Source organism: Crinia signifera, chromosome 5, assembly GCF_055691185.1.
Source record: "Crinia signifera chromosome 5, ASM5569118v1, whole genome shotgun sequence".
In the NCBI taxonomy this organism is placed as follows: Eukaryota; Metazoa; Chordata; class Amphibia; order Anura; family Myobatrachidae; genus Crinia; species Crinia signifera.
The window spans coordinates 165,284,346-165,303,636 of NC_139221.1; the positions used below are offsets into that span (position 1 = coordinate 165,284,346).

Here is a 19,291-nt window from a genome sequence, read left to right on the forward strand (position 1 = left end):
CTATATAACACTCCGCAATGCCCACGACATACTATATAACACTCCGCAATGCCCACGACATACTATATAACACTCTGCAATGCCCACGACATACTATATAACACTCCGCAATGCCCACGACAAACTATATAACACTCCGCAATGCCCATGACATACCATATAACACTCCACAATGCCCATTGCATACTATATAACACACCATAATGCCCATTACACATTTGACACATAAGTGCCACTTACCTACATGCTCAATGCCAGGGGCTTCATGCTCGATGCCAAAGGGCTTCGTGCTCGATGCCAAGGGGCTTCATGCTCAATGCCAAGGGGGACTGAATTTGTTCGTTGCCAAGGGGGACAGAACTGTGCAGCGGCCTGCTCCCGGCCGCTATTTTCAATTCAATGCACCGCCGGTGGTGTGCAGCAGGGAGGGAGGGTGGGAGGAGTGGTGTGCAGCAGGGAGGGAGGGTGGGAGCGGTGGTGTGCAGCAGGGTGGGTGGGTGCAGTAGTGTGCAGCAGGGTGGGTGCAGTAGTGTGCAGCAGGGTGGGTGGGTGCAGTAGGGTGCAGCAGGGTGGGTGGGTGCAGTAGGGTGGGTGTGGGAGGGTAAGTGCAGTAGTGTGCAGCAGGCAGGGTGGGTGCAGTATTTTGTAGCAGGGTGGGTGTAGCAGGGTGGGTTGCAGTAATGTGCAGCAGGGTGGATTTGCACTAGTGTGCAGCAGGGTGGGTGCGAGGGTGGGGTGCAGCAGGGTGGGAGTACACCTGACCTTACTCACCCCCCTGCCTGTGCTGTTGTGCTGCGTCCTGATCCACCTCCCCCTGCCTGTGCTGCGTGCATCCTGAGTCCCCCCCCCTGCCTGTGCTGCTGTAATGCCTCCTGCTGGCCCCGCTCCCTCCGGGAGAGAGACGTGCTGCAGCTATGTAAATTCATTCATATCTCCCGCTGGACCGCTAGCCAATGGGCGCTTGCGGTCCAGCAGCCAATCAACTGGTGGCTGCTGGACCACGAGCGCCTATTGCCTAGCGGTCCAGCGGGAGCTATGAATGAATTTTACATAGCAGCACGGACGTCTCTCCCGCACACAGCGGGCAGGGGAGCAGGCGAGCGAGCGAGCTGGCGGCACAGCTCCGGCATCATGCTATGTTCCTGCGCCTGGAGCGTGTGCTCCACCGGCTCCGGGCTCGCTACGCCTCTGCCTGTGTGTGTGTACCCCCCCCCCCCCCCCCCCCCAAAGCACTGGCAGTACCTGGGGACCAAGGAGCATATCTCCTGGAGAAGACAACAGAAAAGTCGGCAAGTATGACAGCTTGGTGTGTGCTTATTACATATATGTGTTAATTCCATAATGGACATTAAATTCATATTTCTGAAATAAGAGACACAGGGCCAGAGGCACTAAACTTCCAAAGTGAGAAAATGGAGAGTGATAAACAGCCAGCCAGTCAGCTCCTACCTGCCATGTCACAGACTGTGTTTGAAACATGTCAAGCAGGAGCTGATTGGCTGGCTGTTTATCACTCTCCATTTTATCACTTTTGAAGCTTAGTGCATCTGGCTTTAATAAAACTTGGAGCTAAATCCTTAATTATAACAATTTCATAAACACAGTAATATTGTTATTGAAATACAGGGGATAAACATAGTAATTATGCTAATCGGATTATACTAAACTAAAGTATTCATTGCTGCATATTTTCAAATATAATTTCAGAGAATATATATATAATATATAAATTATTATAATTATACTTTGTTAAGTAAATTGGCTATCATGCTAATGGTAATACATATTGGCGTCAGTATATATGTATTTAACATGCATTAATGAGCAGCTTTTGACAAGAGAGCTGGCATCATTGACAACAGCAGTGCACTGTGAATATTCTTCCTGTTTGCCAATCTATTCCTAAAACTGAAATAAATAGAGGTGTTAATATTTTATACAAAGTTCAGTAATAATATTTTATTAAATGTATGATTTCATATATTAACTTTTGCTGATATAAGGAGAAAAAAGTAATAAAACAAGACTAACAGGCAGGTAAGGGGCCCTGCTCACAAAACTAACAATCTATAGGGAATTAAAACATACCCAGTTTATAGGCCACTTTTCCTGTTCCGTGTTTTAGATCTGGATCTGTTCCAAAACACCACCCTTCCGTGTTTTAGATCTGGAATTTATTTGAAAAAAATAAAATAAAACATAAAAACCGCTAAAATCGCAGAATTTATTTGCTATTATTAACCTCAATGACATTCATTTCCACTCATTTCCAGGCTATCCTGAACAACTCACACCTCACAATGTTGTTTTTAGGGCAAAAGGTTGCACTGAGGTCCCTGGATGACTATGCTAAGCAGCACAAACACGTGGCCCATCTAGGAGTGGCACTGCAGAGGCAGACAGGATGGCAGTTTGAAAAAACTAGGCCCCAAAGAGCACATAATGCCAAAAAAGAGGTGCAAGATGGAATTCTCCTCCCACCCTTATGTCACGTAAATAGGAGATGCACTTTGTCTTTAATAAACCAATAATTTCAACAATTGGTTTGTTTGGGCCCCAACAAAAAAAGAAGCAAATAATCTCTCCCTGTACAAACTGGCTCTACAGAGGCAAGATGTCCTCATCCTTCAATTTCTCACCCCCTTCATTGTGAACATCCTCATCCTCACAGATTACTGTTTTGTCGTTGCTGAAATTCGCCATTACTGATCTGTACTCTCTTCAGGCAATTGCTGGTCTTCATTGAAGAATTGATCATTCAGTTTGATGAACATCATCTTCTCCACATTTTGTGGAAGAAATCTCTGGCACTGCTCGCTGACCAGGTTCCCAGCTGCACTTAAAACGCTTCCGGAGTACACATTCTAGGGAGGACAATTCAGGTAAAATAGAGCTAGTTTGTACAGGGGCCTCCAAATTGCCTCTTTTTTCTGCTAGTACAGGTACGGACTGTCTGACATGCCTACTTGGATGCTGTCATCAATGGAATCCTCCACCATTTTTTCAATGGTGACAGCATTGAAAACGGTGACAGTAGACATGTCAGCAATTGTTGGCAGGTCCTTCAGTCCGAACCAGATATCCAAACTCGCTCCTGCCTGCGCTGAATCACCACCAGCTGGTAGGAAATCTTAGTTGTTTCCTCACAGGTGTGTGAGAAACTAATAAAAACTGTTGTCATGTAACGGTCCGCTTCCGATGACAATCTCCCAACTAGCAGATCTTTGCACTGCTGTAGACTTGTGTCTGCCGAAAACAGAAACACAACATAGGCTTGAAACAGAGGATTGAGCATGGTGGCCAAAATGCAGTGCCCTGACTTTAATAGACTGACCACCCTCGTATCCTGGTAAAGCATATGAACGGCTTCATCCACAAAACCTGCATACTTTGCGGAATCGCCACAATGTAGGTACTCCTTCACTTTCTCGAGCAGCTTTATCAACAGCTGGCAGTGTCGGAACTACTTCACATGTGGCAAGTTCAAAGAGCTGGAGAACCTTGGATAACTCAGAAATCAGTCTCCACTGTGCTTGAGTCAGATGCATCCCCTCTTCTTTGCCTATGTCATAGCTGGCTGGCTTGAATGGCCTTTTGCTGCTGTTCCAGCCTCTGCAGCATTTAGAGGGTGGAGTTCCACTGTGTCACAACCTCTTGTTTGAGGTGTTTGCAGGGCAAGTTCAGGAGGGTTTGATGAAGCTCTAGCCTTTGGCAGGTGGAGGCAGCAGGGCCGGTGTAAGGCTTCTCGGCACCCTAGGCAAAATTTCAACCTACTCCCACCCTCCCCCCCAATAAAAAAAAAAACATGTGGTCCTCCCAGCCCCCATGGAGGCCCTCTGCACCCTCCCCTTTGCCATCTAAACAGAACACAAGGAGGAGGGGGCAGCAATGTAGGGAAGTATGTCTCAAGGGAAAGTATGGAGGTGAGGTCCATACCTCTCCACCTGCATTAAGTCTCCACCTGCATTAAGTATAACAACGATCCTCATAGACATCCTTGATTTTTTGATTTGCAGACTTGGGGGTTCCCCCCCCCAGATCCCGGCGCCCTAGGCATATGCGCAAAGTTGCCTAATGGTAGAGCCGGCCCTGGGAGGCAGAATGGTGAAAGTTCCCTGTAATTTTGTGGGCCATCGAAAGCATCTCCTGCACTTTTTAGGAAATGCTTCACCACCAAATTTATTGTGTGGGCAAAACATGGCACATTTTAGAATTGGCCCCTATGTTATGCCTGCACAATGTTACTGGCATTGTCCGATACCACAAATCCCCTGCGTGATGATTTCCCTTAAGTTTCTCTAGGGATTCTTGGCATTGTGCCTCTTAGTGAAACCCGTGATAAACAGTGTAGCCTGCCATGGAATGAACTTTCATTTCATAGATGCTGCTGTGGTTGCTGCGGAAGGCAGTCCCAGTGGGCTGTCAGCCATATAGTCCTTATTTTGCCCTGTACACATGTCCACATGTCCATGGTTTAATGGACAGTGGGTACAACTGCAATTTTCAGGTCACTGAGGACACTTTTTCAGACATCTCTGTACATCCAGAGTATCACCTGCCTAGTGAAGTGGAATCTAGATAAGATTTGGTACCGGGGACACACTTCCTCCATCAATTTTCTAAATCTCACTCCACTAATGGTGGATACCGGACGCACGTCTAACACATCATAGCTGTCAAGCCCTCAATTATCCAATTTGCCATAGGATGACTGCTGTTGTACTTCATCCTCATCGCAAAGGACTGTATGACGGTCATTTGCTTAGTGAAAGAAGTACCGACGATCTGACTTCCCCTCTAAATGATGAACAAATCCGCCCATGGTAACGCCTATAAAATGCTGAGTGTTCCCATGCTCCATCCCCCTGATCGCCACCAGCAGGGCCGTTTCTAGAGGCGGACAAGCCGTGCAGCAGCCCGGGGCGCCGCACGGCTTGTCCGCCTCTGTAAACAGCCAGGGCACCCGGCAGCTCCCCCCCCCAATCCCGTCGCACACGCTGCCGCCGCCTGCCGCACTTCCTTCCCCCTCTCCCCGCCCCGGCCGCCACAGCACAGCCCCAGGATGATTTCCCTGGGGAGGGGAGGAGAGCGGAGCGCATCGCCCGTCTCTCCTTCCCCTCGGTCACTGGGCTGTCAGCCAATCAGAGCTCGCCTCGCGGGCCGGCAGCCAATCAGGAGCCAGCCCGCGAGGTATGAATGGCTGACGGCTCAGGTAGTGGTAGGGTACTACACACAGTGAAGGGGAAGGGAAGGAGAGACGCTCCGCTCCCCTCCCCAGGAAAGAAGAAGCAGCAGCAGCACCCCCAGCGATGGCAGGGGACTTGAGGGGGAGACCCATGGCCACAGTGAGTTGTGCTGCTTCTGGCACTTTGGGGGCATATGTGTGGCACTGTAGGGACATGTGTGGCACTGTGGGGGCATATCTGTGGCACTGTGGGGGCATATCTGTGGCACTGTGAGGGCATATCTGGCACTGTGGGGGCATATTTGGCACTGTGTGGGGCATATGTGTGGCACTGTGAAGGCATATCTGTGGCACTGTGTGGGGGCATATTTGGCACTGTGGGGGCATATTTTGCACTGTGGGGGCATATATGTGGGGGCATATCTGTGGCACTGTAGGGGCATATCTGTGGCACTGTGGGGGCATATCTGTGGCACTGTAGGGGCATATCTGTGGCACTGTGGGGGCATATTTGGCACTGTGTGGGGCATATATGGCACTGCAGGGGCATATGTGTGGCACTATGAAGGCATATCTGTGGCACTGTGGGGGCATAGTTGGCACTGTGGGGGCATATATGTGGCACTGTGGGGGCATATCTGGCACTGTAGGGGCATATGGCAGCGGCGCGGGACTGGAGGGGGAGACCCAGGGCCAGAGACAGTGAGTTGTGCTGCTTGTGGCACTGTGGGGGCATATGTGTGGCACTGTGGGGGCATATGTATGGCACTGTGGGGGCATATGTGTGGCACTGTGGGGGCATATATGTATGGCACTGTGGGGGCATATATGTATGGCACTGTGGGGGCATATCTGGCACTGTGGGGGCATATTAGTAAACGGTATCAGTTGTACGGCAGCGGCGCGTGGGGCATAATGTGTAATAGGCATTTGTGTGGGGAGTATTGTGTAATTGCCATCACAGTGTGGGTGTAATGGGCATCACAGTGTGGGGTCTAATGGGCATCATGGTGTGCGACATAATGTGTAATTGTCATCATGGTGTGCGACATAATGTGTAATTGTCATCATGGTGTGCGGCGTAATATGTAATTGTCATCACGGTGTGCGGCGTAATGTGTAATTGTCATCATAGTGTGCGGCGTAATGTGTAATGGGCATCACGGATAAAAAGTGTATAATGATTTAAGTAGCCTGTCATTGTTTGGTCTTGATCTGTGAGGCGTACTAGGTCACTATGTGGGCCTTTATATTTTTATGTCACTGTGTGGCCTTCAGCCGGCCAACTTAAATGCGGGAGGACAATGACAATTCTTGCGGTAACCAATGTCTGGACATGCAGGTTGCAAAAGTGAGATGTAAGGTACTTGTTTCCCTGCTAGACCACGCCCTTATATTAAGCCACACCGCCTATTAAAATAAACCACACCCCTACTTCGCCGCGCGCAATTTCTTATGTTTATTTGGGGGGTGGGGGCGCATTTTTTATTTCTTTGCCCTGGGAGCTAAATTGTCTAGAAACGGCCCTGGCCACCAGCCCGCACGCCCTGTGTGAATGCCTTGGTGACTGTGCAACAAACACTAAAGGCATCTCCACAACGTCCCTGCACATGGGTATAAGCATATACCCATGTGCAGAGCCAAAACATCGGTCCCTGGAGCGAATAAGCTAAAGTATGAGTGCGTGTGTGTGTATATATATATATCAAAAAGAAGGGGCCACACAATGCGCTCAATGAAGTGACTAAGCTGCAACCCTGAAGGGGTCCCCTGTTAGGTGGGACCCAGTATAGAGATGAAGAAAAGGGGAAGTTTCAGGGTGCGCTGAGACCTTAAGTAATTAGACAGTAATTTTACAATAAAATTGATTTAATAAACATTTGCTCACAGAGCATAGCAGTATATAACAAGGTCACAAATACAGTTACAGTGTGTAGAATGATGGTGTGTCTATTTTGACCTTGGTCGAAATACGCCCAATAGGCCCAACGCGTTTCGTCGTGAACACGACTTCCTCAGGGGCACAATACAACAGTAGGCAATGGTGGTCACACAGTCTAGAATTGAGGTTGGGAACCCTCTAGATAAAGAAATTTTCGGGACGAGAGATGTCCTTGGACGATTTAAAACATAATGTCCACCAGTTGTTAATGTTGGGTAAACAAATAGAAAAACTACCCAGAGTTAATCAGCAAAATTGGCCACCTTCAAGTATGGGCGGATAAGGTGAAGTTTGTAGAACAATAGTATGAAGTGTACTGCTCAGCTCCAACTCTCACTTTTGGAGCTGAGCAGTACACTTCATACTATTGTTCTACAAACTTCACCTTATCCACCCATACTTGAAGGTGGCCAATTTTGCTGATTAACTCTGGGTAGTTTTTCTATTTGTTTACCCAACATTAACAACTGGTGGACATTATGTTTTAAATCGTCCAAGGACATCTCTCGTCCCGAAAATTTCTTTATCTAGAGGGTTCCCAACCTCAATTCTAGACTGTGTGACCACCATTGCCTACTGTTGTATTGTGCCCCTGAGGAAGTCGTGTTCACGACGAAACGCGTTGGAACTATTGGGCGTATTTCGACCACGGTCAAAATAGACACACCATCATTCTACACACTGTAACTGTATTTGTGACCTTGTTATATACTACTATGCTCTGTGAGCAAATGTTTATAAAATCAATTTTATTGTAAAATTACTGTCTAATTACTTAAGGTCTCAGCGCACCCTGAAACTTCCCCTTTTCTTCATATATATATATATATATATATATATATATATATATATATATATATATATATATATATATATATACATACACATAAGTAAATGGTGGGGGCTCAGATCAAACAGTGCATGACAGTGAGCATAAGGTCAACGTTTCAGTCCTGTGATGAACCCCTCCTACCTTCTCCAGTGTGCAACTACCCCTTGCTCCTTGTGGACCTTAAATGCCAAGCAGTGAACCTTACAGCCACTCCCTCTACCAAACCAGGAAGTGTGATCTCACATTAACTAACTGCATATTAGACACCATAATTAGGCTAATGCCAGTCACTATTTATGTTCACTACTCATATGCCCAACATCTCAACTCACCATGCCTGGCGATGAAAGTTCTACATACATTGTGAATAATTCCCTGTTGCCACATTAGACATTGCAGCCAGCCTGGTGTGCGCTTCATCTAATGGAAGTGACATTGACAGCGTCACTTCCGCCGGTGGCTATTCTTATGTCTGAAGCGCATAATAGGCGGAAGCCTGTGCGTTCCACCTACACAGAATGCGATGACAGCCTACTTCAAATGGGGTCATCCCACCCTGGAATGCGGAAGTGTCCACAAATGGAACGCAGACCATATATAATATATACACAAACTTCAAAAAGTAATTGGAAACCCCCTTCTAAAAATCCTGCTTTTGCCACTAGGTTTGTACTTTAAACTGATATCTGTATTGCAGTATAAAAATAAAGCAGCCAGTATTTGCTCTGCACAGAAACAATATAACATCCAAATCTCTCTCTCTCTGAATTTGCTTATGCAGATGAACCAGAATCAGGCCCTGAATCTGTATTTCTTGCAAAAACTGTCCCAGGCAAAGTTCATTCTCATTTTCTGTTTTTATGATCTTATTTCAAACTATCTGTTCAGCTAATTTTGGGTTCAGTCTGGTTATACCAATCCCATGGGGTACATTTTATCTGTGTCAAGCTAGTCCTTTCATCTTTTCTGTCTTTATCTTTCACCTTTCTGAGAGGGTACTTAGTTGCCAATAGGCATGGTCATGCACATTTTCAATCCTGTAACTAGTAATCTTACACTTACAACTTTGAACAGCTGGCAAATACAGTATGTGGATTTACTGCACCCATCCCACATCTCCCTCCACAGCTAATAATACTGGTCCCACTTTATTACTTAACCAGGGTCTTTTCTCATAATCAAGACCATCCTAATTATTCTATCATCTGGAGGCCTTGTTGTTCATGTATCAGTATTTCTTTTGTTAGGAATTTGGGAGTTTAAATGTAATTTGGCCTTTATACAGATCTGATCGCAGTACAAATTTGGGTACTTATGTAATATCTGGACTCCTGTTTTTCTTATGAGACCGCGTCCCCTCGCGGGGCTCGCTGCGCTCACCACGCTTCGGGCACGGTGGCTCGCTCCGCTCGCCACACTATATAAAATCAACTCCATGCGTAGTTGGATAGTAGGGGTATGAAAAAATGGGGTGCATTTAACATGGGAGCCCAGATAATACATAAGTACCCAAATTTGTTTGGAAAATGAGCAAAACCATGTGCACGGCAGGTGGGGCAGATGTAACATGTGCAGAGAGAATTAGATTTGTGTGAGTTATTTTGTTTCTGTGCAGGGTAAATACTGACTGCATTATTTTTACACTCCAATTTAGATTTCAGTTTCAACACACCCCACCCAAATTTAACTCTCTCTGCACATGCTACATCTGCCCCACCTGCAATGCACATGGTTTGGCCCATTTTACAAACAAATTTGTAATGCAATCAGATCTGAATAAGGGTCTTTATCCCAACTGCTGGCACTGGAACAGTATTCAATGTCAACTTCTTTTTGCCTTTTTGACCAATGGCATGCGTGCAAGTAGGGTGGCCAATCCCGGGATCGGGATTGGCGGGATCCCGGGATTTGGCCCCCAAAACGCCGGGATTTCAATCCCGGGATTGGAGTTTCCAATCCCGGGATTTTCGGGATTAGACTCTAATGCCGGGCAGCGTCTGAGCACTCGCTCAGCCGCTGCCCGGATACTCCCATACCCGGCAGAGCAACCCTGCGCAGCGTGACCTCTCAGCGTGACGAGAGGTCGCGCTGCGCAGGCAGGCAGAGATGAAGCCGCCAGCCCACCCAGCAAGCAAGCAACTCCGCATTATGAAGTCGCCCGCCCACCTAGCCAGCCAGCGGACCCAGCAACCCGGCTCCCGAAGTAGGAAGCTGCCCACCCGGTATCCCGGCTCCCACCCTGCCGCCGGCCGGATGAAGCTGCACACCCGGCATCCCGGCTCCCACCCATCAACCTGGCCGCCCCTGCAAATGTAAGTAAATGCGGGGCGGCCAGGGCATTTTTTTATTAGGAAAGCCAATCCCGGGATCCCGGGAATCCCGGGATTGAGCATTTTTCAATCCCGAATCCCGGGATTGAAAAAATGCCCCGGGATTGGCTTCCCTACGTGCAAGTGTACACTCCAACTCTAGTGCTATATAAGCTCTACCTTTCTGCCAATGGTAATGGTCATCCACATTTTATTTCTCATGTACTGTACATCATAAATGGCTGCTCTTTAAACTGTCTGTTTATCCACCTCTCTTGTACATTTCTTTCCACTGTAAGAGCTTTTCCATGGTGATGGTACAGATGTGTTTCTTAACTAGAGAAAATGAACAACTTTCCGAGACAGTCTTCTCACCAAGGCCCAGATTATCTAAACTTCAAAAGTGATAAAATCCAGAGTGATAAACCACCAGCCAATCAGCTCCTACCTGCCATGTCACAGACTGTGTTTGAAAAATGTCAGGGAGGAGCTAATTGGCTGGCTGTTTATCACTTTCTATTTTATCACTTTTAAAGTTTAGAGAATCTGGCCCCAAGTCACATTTGGTCACCTTTCTTCTTTTTAATCTTCGTCTGGATGTCCTCATATACACTCTCACACTCGAGCCTCTGGTTCCTTCTAGACCTCCCAACATCACATATTTTATTATATATGGTTTTAGTGTTTATTTTGGAGACTTTCCCCAAGTGGCAACTCATCAGAATAATAATAACAATAAAAAAATGCTGAATGTTTTTCCAAAATGTTTCAATATCCGAAATATTTCAGAATCCAAATTGTTTTCAGTATGAAAGATAGTGACACCTTTGCTTTCTGATAGGTCAGTGTATACAAATATGTTTTATATGCACAAAATTATTTAAAGAAATATTTTATAAAATTACCTTCAAGCTACAGTATGTGTCTAAGTTGTCTATGAAACATACTGCAAATGCATTCTGTGTTCAGACATGTGTCCCATTACTAAGATGTCTCATTATGGTATGCAAATATTGCAAAATATGGAAAAATACGAAATGAAAATTAAATCTGGCCCCAAGAGTTTTAATACAGGAAACTCAATCTGCCATCATGTATATATTAATTTCTTATTTATTTATTTATTTAAATAAACCACTTTTTATATTTGTCTCTGTATTGAATGTCTGTTGTTGCACATATGTCACTAGTACAGTGTAGCATCGCCCAGAGAAGATACACAGGAGATATGGCCAATCACTAACAGCTGAGGCAGTGATCACGAGTTGTACGGTGGCAGCTGTGAACTTTTCACACAGCACAGACCCCTAATAGATTAGATACTTTGGGCATGATTCAGACCTTTACGTTAATTTGCAGCCCTGCTGATTATGGAATGACTGCGCATAAATGGGTTTCCCTTGCAAACTTGCATTTTCTGGAAGTGCCACAGAAAGGCTTGGCTATGGGAAAGGAGAACCACTGACCTCATTTGTGGCCTTGATTACCCCCATGGTCATCGCAGCGCTGAGTAAGGCTAGGCTTACTTAGTGTTGGAAACAGGGGGAAAATCATTCCGCAGCCCAGCGATCAGGTCTGAATCGGGAGGTAACGATATGTGTGTTGGCGCCGAAATCTTGTTGGTCCATCAATTATTTTTCACCATTCTATCAAAACACGTTGGTGGAGAGAGTCCTGTGTTGTTTTTCCTGAGCTTACCTGGTCGGCAGTTAGTGGCCATATACCGCTTATTCAGATACTTGGGGACAATAAGACCTTGATCATACGGAAACCCCAGAACGATACCTTGATGTGAGAGATCTTCGCTGAACTCATGTGAGAATGATTTTGTTACCTGACGGAGGTGTCAAGGTGCAGGTCCTCTTCTAAAACACTTGCATCCGGTGATCCCCACTAAGTTAAAGATATCTTTATGTAAACATATCCCCCCCCCCCCACTGTGTGAGTGAGGGTACTCATCATTTTATCTGGGTAACCTCCCTCCTTTCTTTAAAAATTGGATCTGTCAGTGACCTTCATTTCTTTTTCTCTCTCGGTTTCAATACGCATATCGAGAGAATTGGGAAAAATTATTGGTTGACCAACAATATTTCAGTGCCAACACACATATTGATACCTTTCATGTTGACCATTTAAGGAGTTTGTGGTGACCCTTACAGTACTTCAAGTGTGTGGCAGCAGAAATTAAGACCGCGCCTAGTGACTATTTTCACCTTTTTACATGTCTGAATTGGGCCCTTTGTTTCACCTGGGACACAGACCAGACACTGTTCAAATAGAAAATGTCAGCATCCTATTTCTATTTAGCATAATTACTTATCTTTTATTACCAATTACAGTATGACCAATTCTGAATATTAAGAGTTTCTTGAGCTTAATTTCTGCAGTTTTATTGTATTAGTATATTTTTTATTTATTCATAACTACAGCTTTTACAGTTTTAGTTATTTGTGTGTATCTAATTAATGTGACATGATGGAGAAAATATTTGTTTCCCGCACAATTCAGCATCTCTACATTAAAAACAAATGTTCATATGTAAGATACAGAGGTTTTTAAAATTTGTTTAGTAGTGTTATCAATTCTTTCCATTTTCATTTCAGAAAAAAATAAAGTAAATATTTTTTAAAAATCGAATCAATTATTTTTAAATGTCATCTGTAAAGTGAGAAAATTGAGATGAAACATATATCATAAGTATATCTTTTTAATACACCTATTGATACATTTTTAATTTATAGATTCTCTGTATGGATAATTAAAATATAATTAATGGGGTGATAATGGCAAATTGTCAAAAAAGAAAAAATCTCTGATAATTAAACAGTTTGGCAAAAAATGAAAATGTACAGGAAATAATTATATCAGCTCTTGCGATAATATATGTCAATTTATTGTGTCACCACTAGATGGCAATATTTCCTAAAAGACCAGTCATCTTCCATCATTTTTCATCTGGGTGGCCAATTTGACTTGTTTATAACTTCAGAATTTTCAAAAAGTAATGAATATATTTGCTAGATAAAATATTTAGGCACCATTAAATATAAAAGCAATAAATGTTCTGTAAACAATATTTATTTATTTGTTTAGAACTTGTACCTATATAGCACCAGCATATTCCATTGTGTTGTACAATTGGGAATGAAACAGTAATTAAACAGTAATTAAAAACAGACAATGAGCTAAGAGGTTCCTGCTCGATGAAAAAATGGTGCAGGAAATTGACAATAAAACTAGTACACATATGCTACTGTTGTGCATGAGACTATAGATTGTTAGTATACTGCTGTACCTGTGTGTTTTAAGGGGGTATTCAATCTGGAGGTCACGATGGTCGAGCTTGCTCGATCGCCGTGACCCTGTCCCGTTCTCGGTCAGCTCGACCAAGAACATGCAGGATTCAATGTCCCGCCCGAGAACATGTAGACGGGATTCAATGTCACGCCTGCAGCGGGATAAAGAGGGGGCGTGGCCACGAGTTGCGGCCAGAAAGAGGCGAGCTACAGCCAGCAGCTCGTCACTTCCTGGCCGTTCTCGGCCGAATGAGCCCGACAGCTTGTGAAGTCGGGCTCGTTCTGCTGAGATACCCTGCTCAATGGAAGACATTGAATAAACATTGAATAGGGCACGGCGGCCATCTCCCCCGTGGGGAGATAGTCGCCGGTGATTGAATTCCCCCCTAATTATCATTTGGATGTACCAACCAACTCTACTTTCTAGAAATGTTTATAGGAATTTTTCCAGTATCCAGGAAAGGGTGTGTATAAGTTGAGAACTGTTTTTTTTTAAACCAGGATCTCTTTTTTAGATCATCTTTGCTTTACCTTGTTTGATGGGGGGGGGGGGGGGGGGGGGGGGGTTGGCTTAGTATTAATAAATAGTTATTAGTCCATTTTAAAATGATGGAATAAATTAACAGTAATGTCAGCAATGGTGGCTATGCACGGCAGTGCAAGACTTGAATTGCTCTGACAGGTGCCATCTAGTGGCTGCTGGCGCAAAACCCTAGAATTCCCCTCATAGAGTGTTGCGGAGTAACGTTAGCCTTTTATTAAATAGTCTTTTGAAGAAATGAAGATTGGATATTTTGTCAAGTTCACCAACCTAGAACATTGTTTTCTCTATGAATTTAGTTGTTATTATTAATAGTCAAGTAGTAGCACTCCTCAATAAGCATGAGAAGAGAAGTTCCGCTACAAAATGGTATAGAACTATGAGACATTTCAGTATTGCTGGGTCTGGTACAGTGGTTTTCTTTTGGCTGTTAAGTGGAGTAATTTTGCCTTCATGTCCTAAATGCTATAGTCCTCAAGTCCTACCATTAAACAGTCCTAGGTGTGGAGAGAGTGAATTGGTTATGAACAATGTTTTGTTTCAAGGGTTTAAATGTGGCCTCTGCCTGTTATAGAGCAAACACACGGTGAGATATGCTAATTTTTTCTAATAGATTTTGCTTATAGAATACAAAATCGTATAGAAATTCGAATGGGCATCAAATGGTTTTTCTACATTCGGTGCAGATTCGATCCTAATGCGCACTTCCGTGTAGTGTAAATCGATTAGAAAACTAGTCTTGGCAGCCAAGACTATATAGTGGAAATCTAATGTAGATAGTGGAAATCTAATGTGTTCACTGCAGCATTCGATTCGATGTCCATCTCCTGCCTGAAGCCAATGTTGATCTAATAGCAAATCAAATGCACATCGAATGGAAATCGAATAGAAAATAATGGAAATCGAAAAGCAGTAGAAAAAACGTCAGAGCAGGTTGAATAGTCCAAATCTAATAGAAATCGAATTGAAAATGGAATCCAAATGCATATACGCCCCCGTAAAATGTCTCAGTCACTACAAGTTAAATAATGAGCTGGCTCCTATAATTAATGCACAATGTCAATACATGTGATCTATTAAGAAAGTAGAATGATTGGGCCCCTGGCCAGGAGCATTTTAACTCCTATGGAATCTACTGTATGTGAAGCAGCCCCCTTCCTCTGTACAGCACCTCCTTCTACCTTATGCGCACATCTGAAAAAGTTGTACCCATGAGCCAAGCCCCCATTTTTAAAATGCTGGGGGATTGACCAGCACTCTGTGACCTCCTGACCAATGCTGTAAGTCCCTTACTCCATTGAATAGACATTGCAAAGTGCTAGTGTCTTTGCTTTCACTGGTACCATCTACATAAGTCACTGCAAAGATGGCCCTGGATGCAGAAGGAACTCTGCTAGTCAACATATGGACAGAAGTGGTGAAACTTGTGGGTTGTGGGCCCAGTTTCAAAAATATATGTTGGGCCCCCTTCCTCCACTTCAACCCAAGTTCACAATATGCAACATGGCAATGGGTGACAATAAGGAGCAGAGGGTGACAGGGAGAGGCAGGGGTAGGCAGATTGTGACAGGGAAAATCAGTGGGTGACAAGAAGAGGGTGGCTGGGGCGGCAGTGGGCCCCCCGGCACCTGCTGCACCAATGGTAGTTTCACCTCAGGGCAGAAGTGTCAGGTACTATATGGGTTCAGGATGTGTGGTGCAGGCCCTCCTGTACCAATGGGCCAGTGTATATCCTGCCTGCCCCCATTATAAATATGTATATGGCCATGGCCTCTCACTTTTGATGATCATATACTTGCAATGAGGGTTATGTTTGTTCCATTTTACTCTGTAACATATTGTATTCTCACTAAGGGGGACACATATCAAACGATGGAGACAAATAAAATGGATAGATAAAAAGGAAGAGATTTATCACAGCCCAGAGAGAGAGAGATAAAGTGAAGAGAGATAAAGTCAATAAAGACAATTCTTTTACAATGGTTTGTAAAATGACAGTTAGAAACTAATTGCTTGGTACTTTGGAACCTATGTGCTATGCAATTGGTAGAGATAAAGGGGGTATTCAATCTGTGCCGCTATTTCCACTAGTGGAAATAGCGGCACTTGCCTGTTCAATGCTGCTTTTCCCGACAGCATTGAAGGGTGTCAGATTTGATTTTTTCTTAAAGTCAGATCTATTTTGTAGGAAACAGCTGCGGATTGTGGAATTCACGGCCATTTTACAACAATATGATAGTGTGTACTTTATCTCTCTCTCCACATTATATCTAGGCATAGCTTGATAAGTAATATCCCTTTATCACTCTCCACTTTTTCTTTCTGCAATGTTTGATACATCTCCCCCTTTTTTAGTGATTTGGGGGCTTATATTCCACTCACTCATTTTCTTTTCCTCATCAGTGATCTGACTATGGCTGCAACACCCAGAAGACTATTCAGTAAGTGCAGGATGCTAAGTCACCGACCACCATTAGTTTTTATTATCATAGTAGTTCTACCCATTGCTGTGACCAGTGGCGTAACTATAGAGCACGGGATGCAACTGCTATGGGGCCCAGTGGCTCAGGGTGACCCCCACAAGGGAGAATAGCCCCTGTCAGTCAGGATCCCGACTCTCGGGCATTTGAACACCCGGGATGACAATGACGGTATACTAAAGTACAATAAAAAAATCATCCATCCTCACTGCACTCCCTAACCAGCTGCTCGGTTCCTGTCCAAGGAGCACCACTACTCTATATATACTGGAAAAACAAAAAATGGACAGTGATCAAGCGCTGATTTAAGGTAGAACGTGGTTCATAGGTGAATATCCTCGCTCTGATCCCCGCAATGTTCTCTGGGGATTCAAAGAATTCCTACTGAACCACACTGACTTGAGTGTTGGTCCCTATGAGTGTTGGTCCCTATGTGTACATAGCATTTTCTTTATCTTGTAACTCTCAATTCAACAGTGGGTCTGCATACGGGGCAAATAATGACATACTGTAACTGTCCTGGGAACTTTCACATAAAGGTTTCTTTGGGGTAAATGTGAAAGAAACTGCTATTTGAATATGGGGACCTATATTCAGGTCAGTCTATTTCCAATATGCCTATGCTGTGTTCTACTTGAAGAAGCTGTGTTTTACATGAGGATACATTTACCCCAAAGAAACCTTTATGTGAAAGTAGGGACCAGTTCCCAGGTCAGTTACGTTATTATCTGTCCTGTATGCAGACCCACTGTTGAATTGAGAGTTACGTGATAAAGAAAACGCTATGTACCCATAGGGACTAACACTTAAATCAGTGTGGTCCAGTAGGAATCCTTTGAATCCCCCGAGAACATCGTGGGGAACAGAGAGGATATTCACCTATGAACCACGTTCTACCTTAAATCAGCGCTTGGTCACTGTCCATTTTTTGTTATTCCAATGATGGTATACATACCATCAGAATCCCGACTGTTGGGACATCATCCAGCAGTCAGTGCTTATTGTTTGTGCCAATAACATAATAATAGACATTTTCACATTTTCAGTGCATATGTGTGTCAGCTTTAGCTATTAAGCTCTACTTGAATTTACATAATATATGTTTGTTGTGTGTACAAATATGTTCACATTTGTTTCTATTTTATTTCTTATTCAATTTTACACTTTTGAAAATAATAAAATGTTTATAAGCACATTGAAGACAACAGTCTGCCTTTTTTCATCAATATATTAAACAATCTTATAGTTTCAATTGTAAAATCTTTTACATGCATAGAAAATATCAAGTGAAAGTCCTTTTTTTAACAACTATTTTTTGTCTCTGTTTTTCAGCTTCCTCTTGTTTGCGAAGAGCCGCCTCCTCTGCTTTTCTCCTCTCTTCCTTTATTTCCTTGTACCGCCATTTTGGAAGCTGTAAATAGGTTGTGTCACGAGCATGGCTCCTTCTTCTTGTTTTATCAGGAAAGTAGGTAGGAGTGGGGGCTTTACTTATGCGTACTTTTGGAATTACATATCCTGGCCTTACACTGCTCCTTATTACTAAATGTAAAGGTAAAAGGCTTGTTCTTCTGGTGGACGTTACACTAGTCCTGAGGGATGAATTTGCCTGAAGACTAGATCTCCTCTCCTTTTTCTTGGGAATTACTGTCACACGAGAGTTCTGGAAAAGCTTTTCATGATTCTTTGTTTGGATATTGTCAGAACCACTTCTCTCATTTGCTTGCTGTTTATTCAGGATCTCCTGCACAGAGTATTTATGTTTCCCAACACATGGAGGACTGTCTGGACATACAGTTCTACAACTAACAGCAACAAATGGACTTTTCATGCTTGTTGTAACTTTGACCATGTGATCAATGACTCCATCTTCCTGAGGTTCATTAAAATAACTAAAAGTAAATGCTGATTTTATACATTCAGATATTTTCTGTGTACATGATTTAGGTTCTGCAGCCTTGGCTAGGAGCTCCTTCAGTTTAGGCCATTCCATATTAAACTGCTCACTAAATTGTTCTGGGGAGGGTTTGTCCAACAATCTCTGCATGAGATAGGCTGTGTCATATCTTCCTGTAAATCTTGCCCATTCTATAGATGTGTAACTCCGATTTGGATCAACTGCAAGAATATCGGCACCTAGAAAATAAATATTTGTCATTTGAGAAATATACTTTCAATTTATTGCAAAATGTAAGGTGAGCTCAAAATATTAATACAAATCAGTTTGTCAAACTAACCACTGCTGAGCATCAAATTGGCATTCACGCTTAATAAGAAACAAAACAATCCAAACACCATTCGTGTAAAAATATTTTGATTGAAGCTGACTATCTATTTTCCATTATGCAGCTATTCACTCCCATTATCTTCCAACCATGCATGAGGAGCTGGTATGGATCATAGAATAGACAGCAACTAGGTCTACAAGCATTAGGTCGACATGACTGAAGGTCGACATGGGTTAGGTCAACATGGTCATTAGGTCAACACAAGCATTAGGTCAACATGGGCAAGGTCGATAGTCAAAAGGTCGACATGGGGTTTTTCACTTTTTTTGTCTCGAATGTCGACACAGTTGACATGGACAATGAAACATAGCTCCACTTTGTTATTCTCCCATGATGCCCTAGTGGATCTCAGGGCATGAAATACCACCTGTCAGCACATGTCGGCTCAAAAAAGTAAAAAAACCCATGTTGACCTTTTGAC

The 19,291-nt window shown here is 43.7% G+C and overlaps 1 protein-coding gene across 1 annotated transcript in view; it reads right to left on the reverse strand.

Annotated features, from left to right (window-relative positions):
- Positions 1–17,867: 17,867 nt before the first annotated feature.
- The window catches only part of ANKRD33B (ankyrin repeat domain 33B), a 120,788-nt gene continuing 119,364 nt past the window's right edge, over positions 17,868–19,291 (reverse strand). Inside the window, exon 4 of the mRNA XM_083145181.1 lies at positions 17,868–18,718. Within this exon, the coding sequence (XP_083001307.1) occupies positions 17,868–18,718 (851 nt within the window). The remainder of the gene's footprint in view (positions 18,719–19,291) is intronic.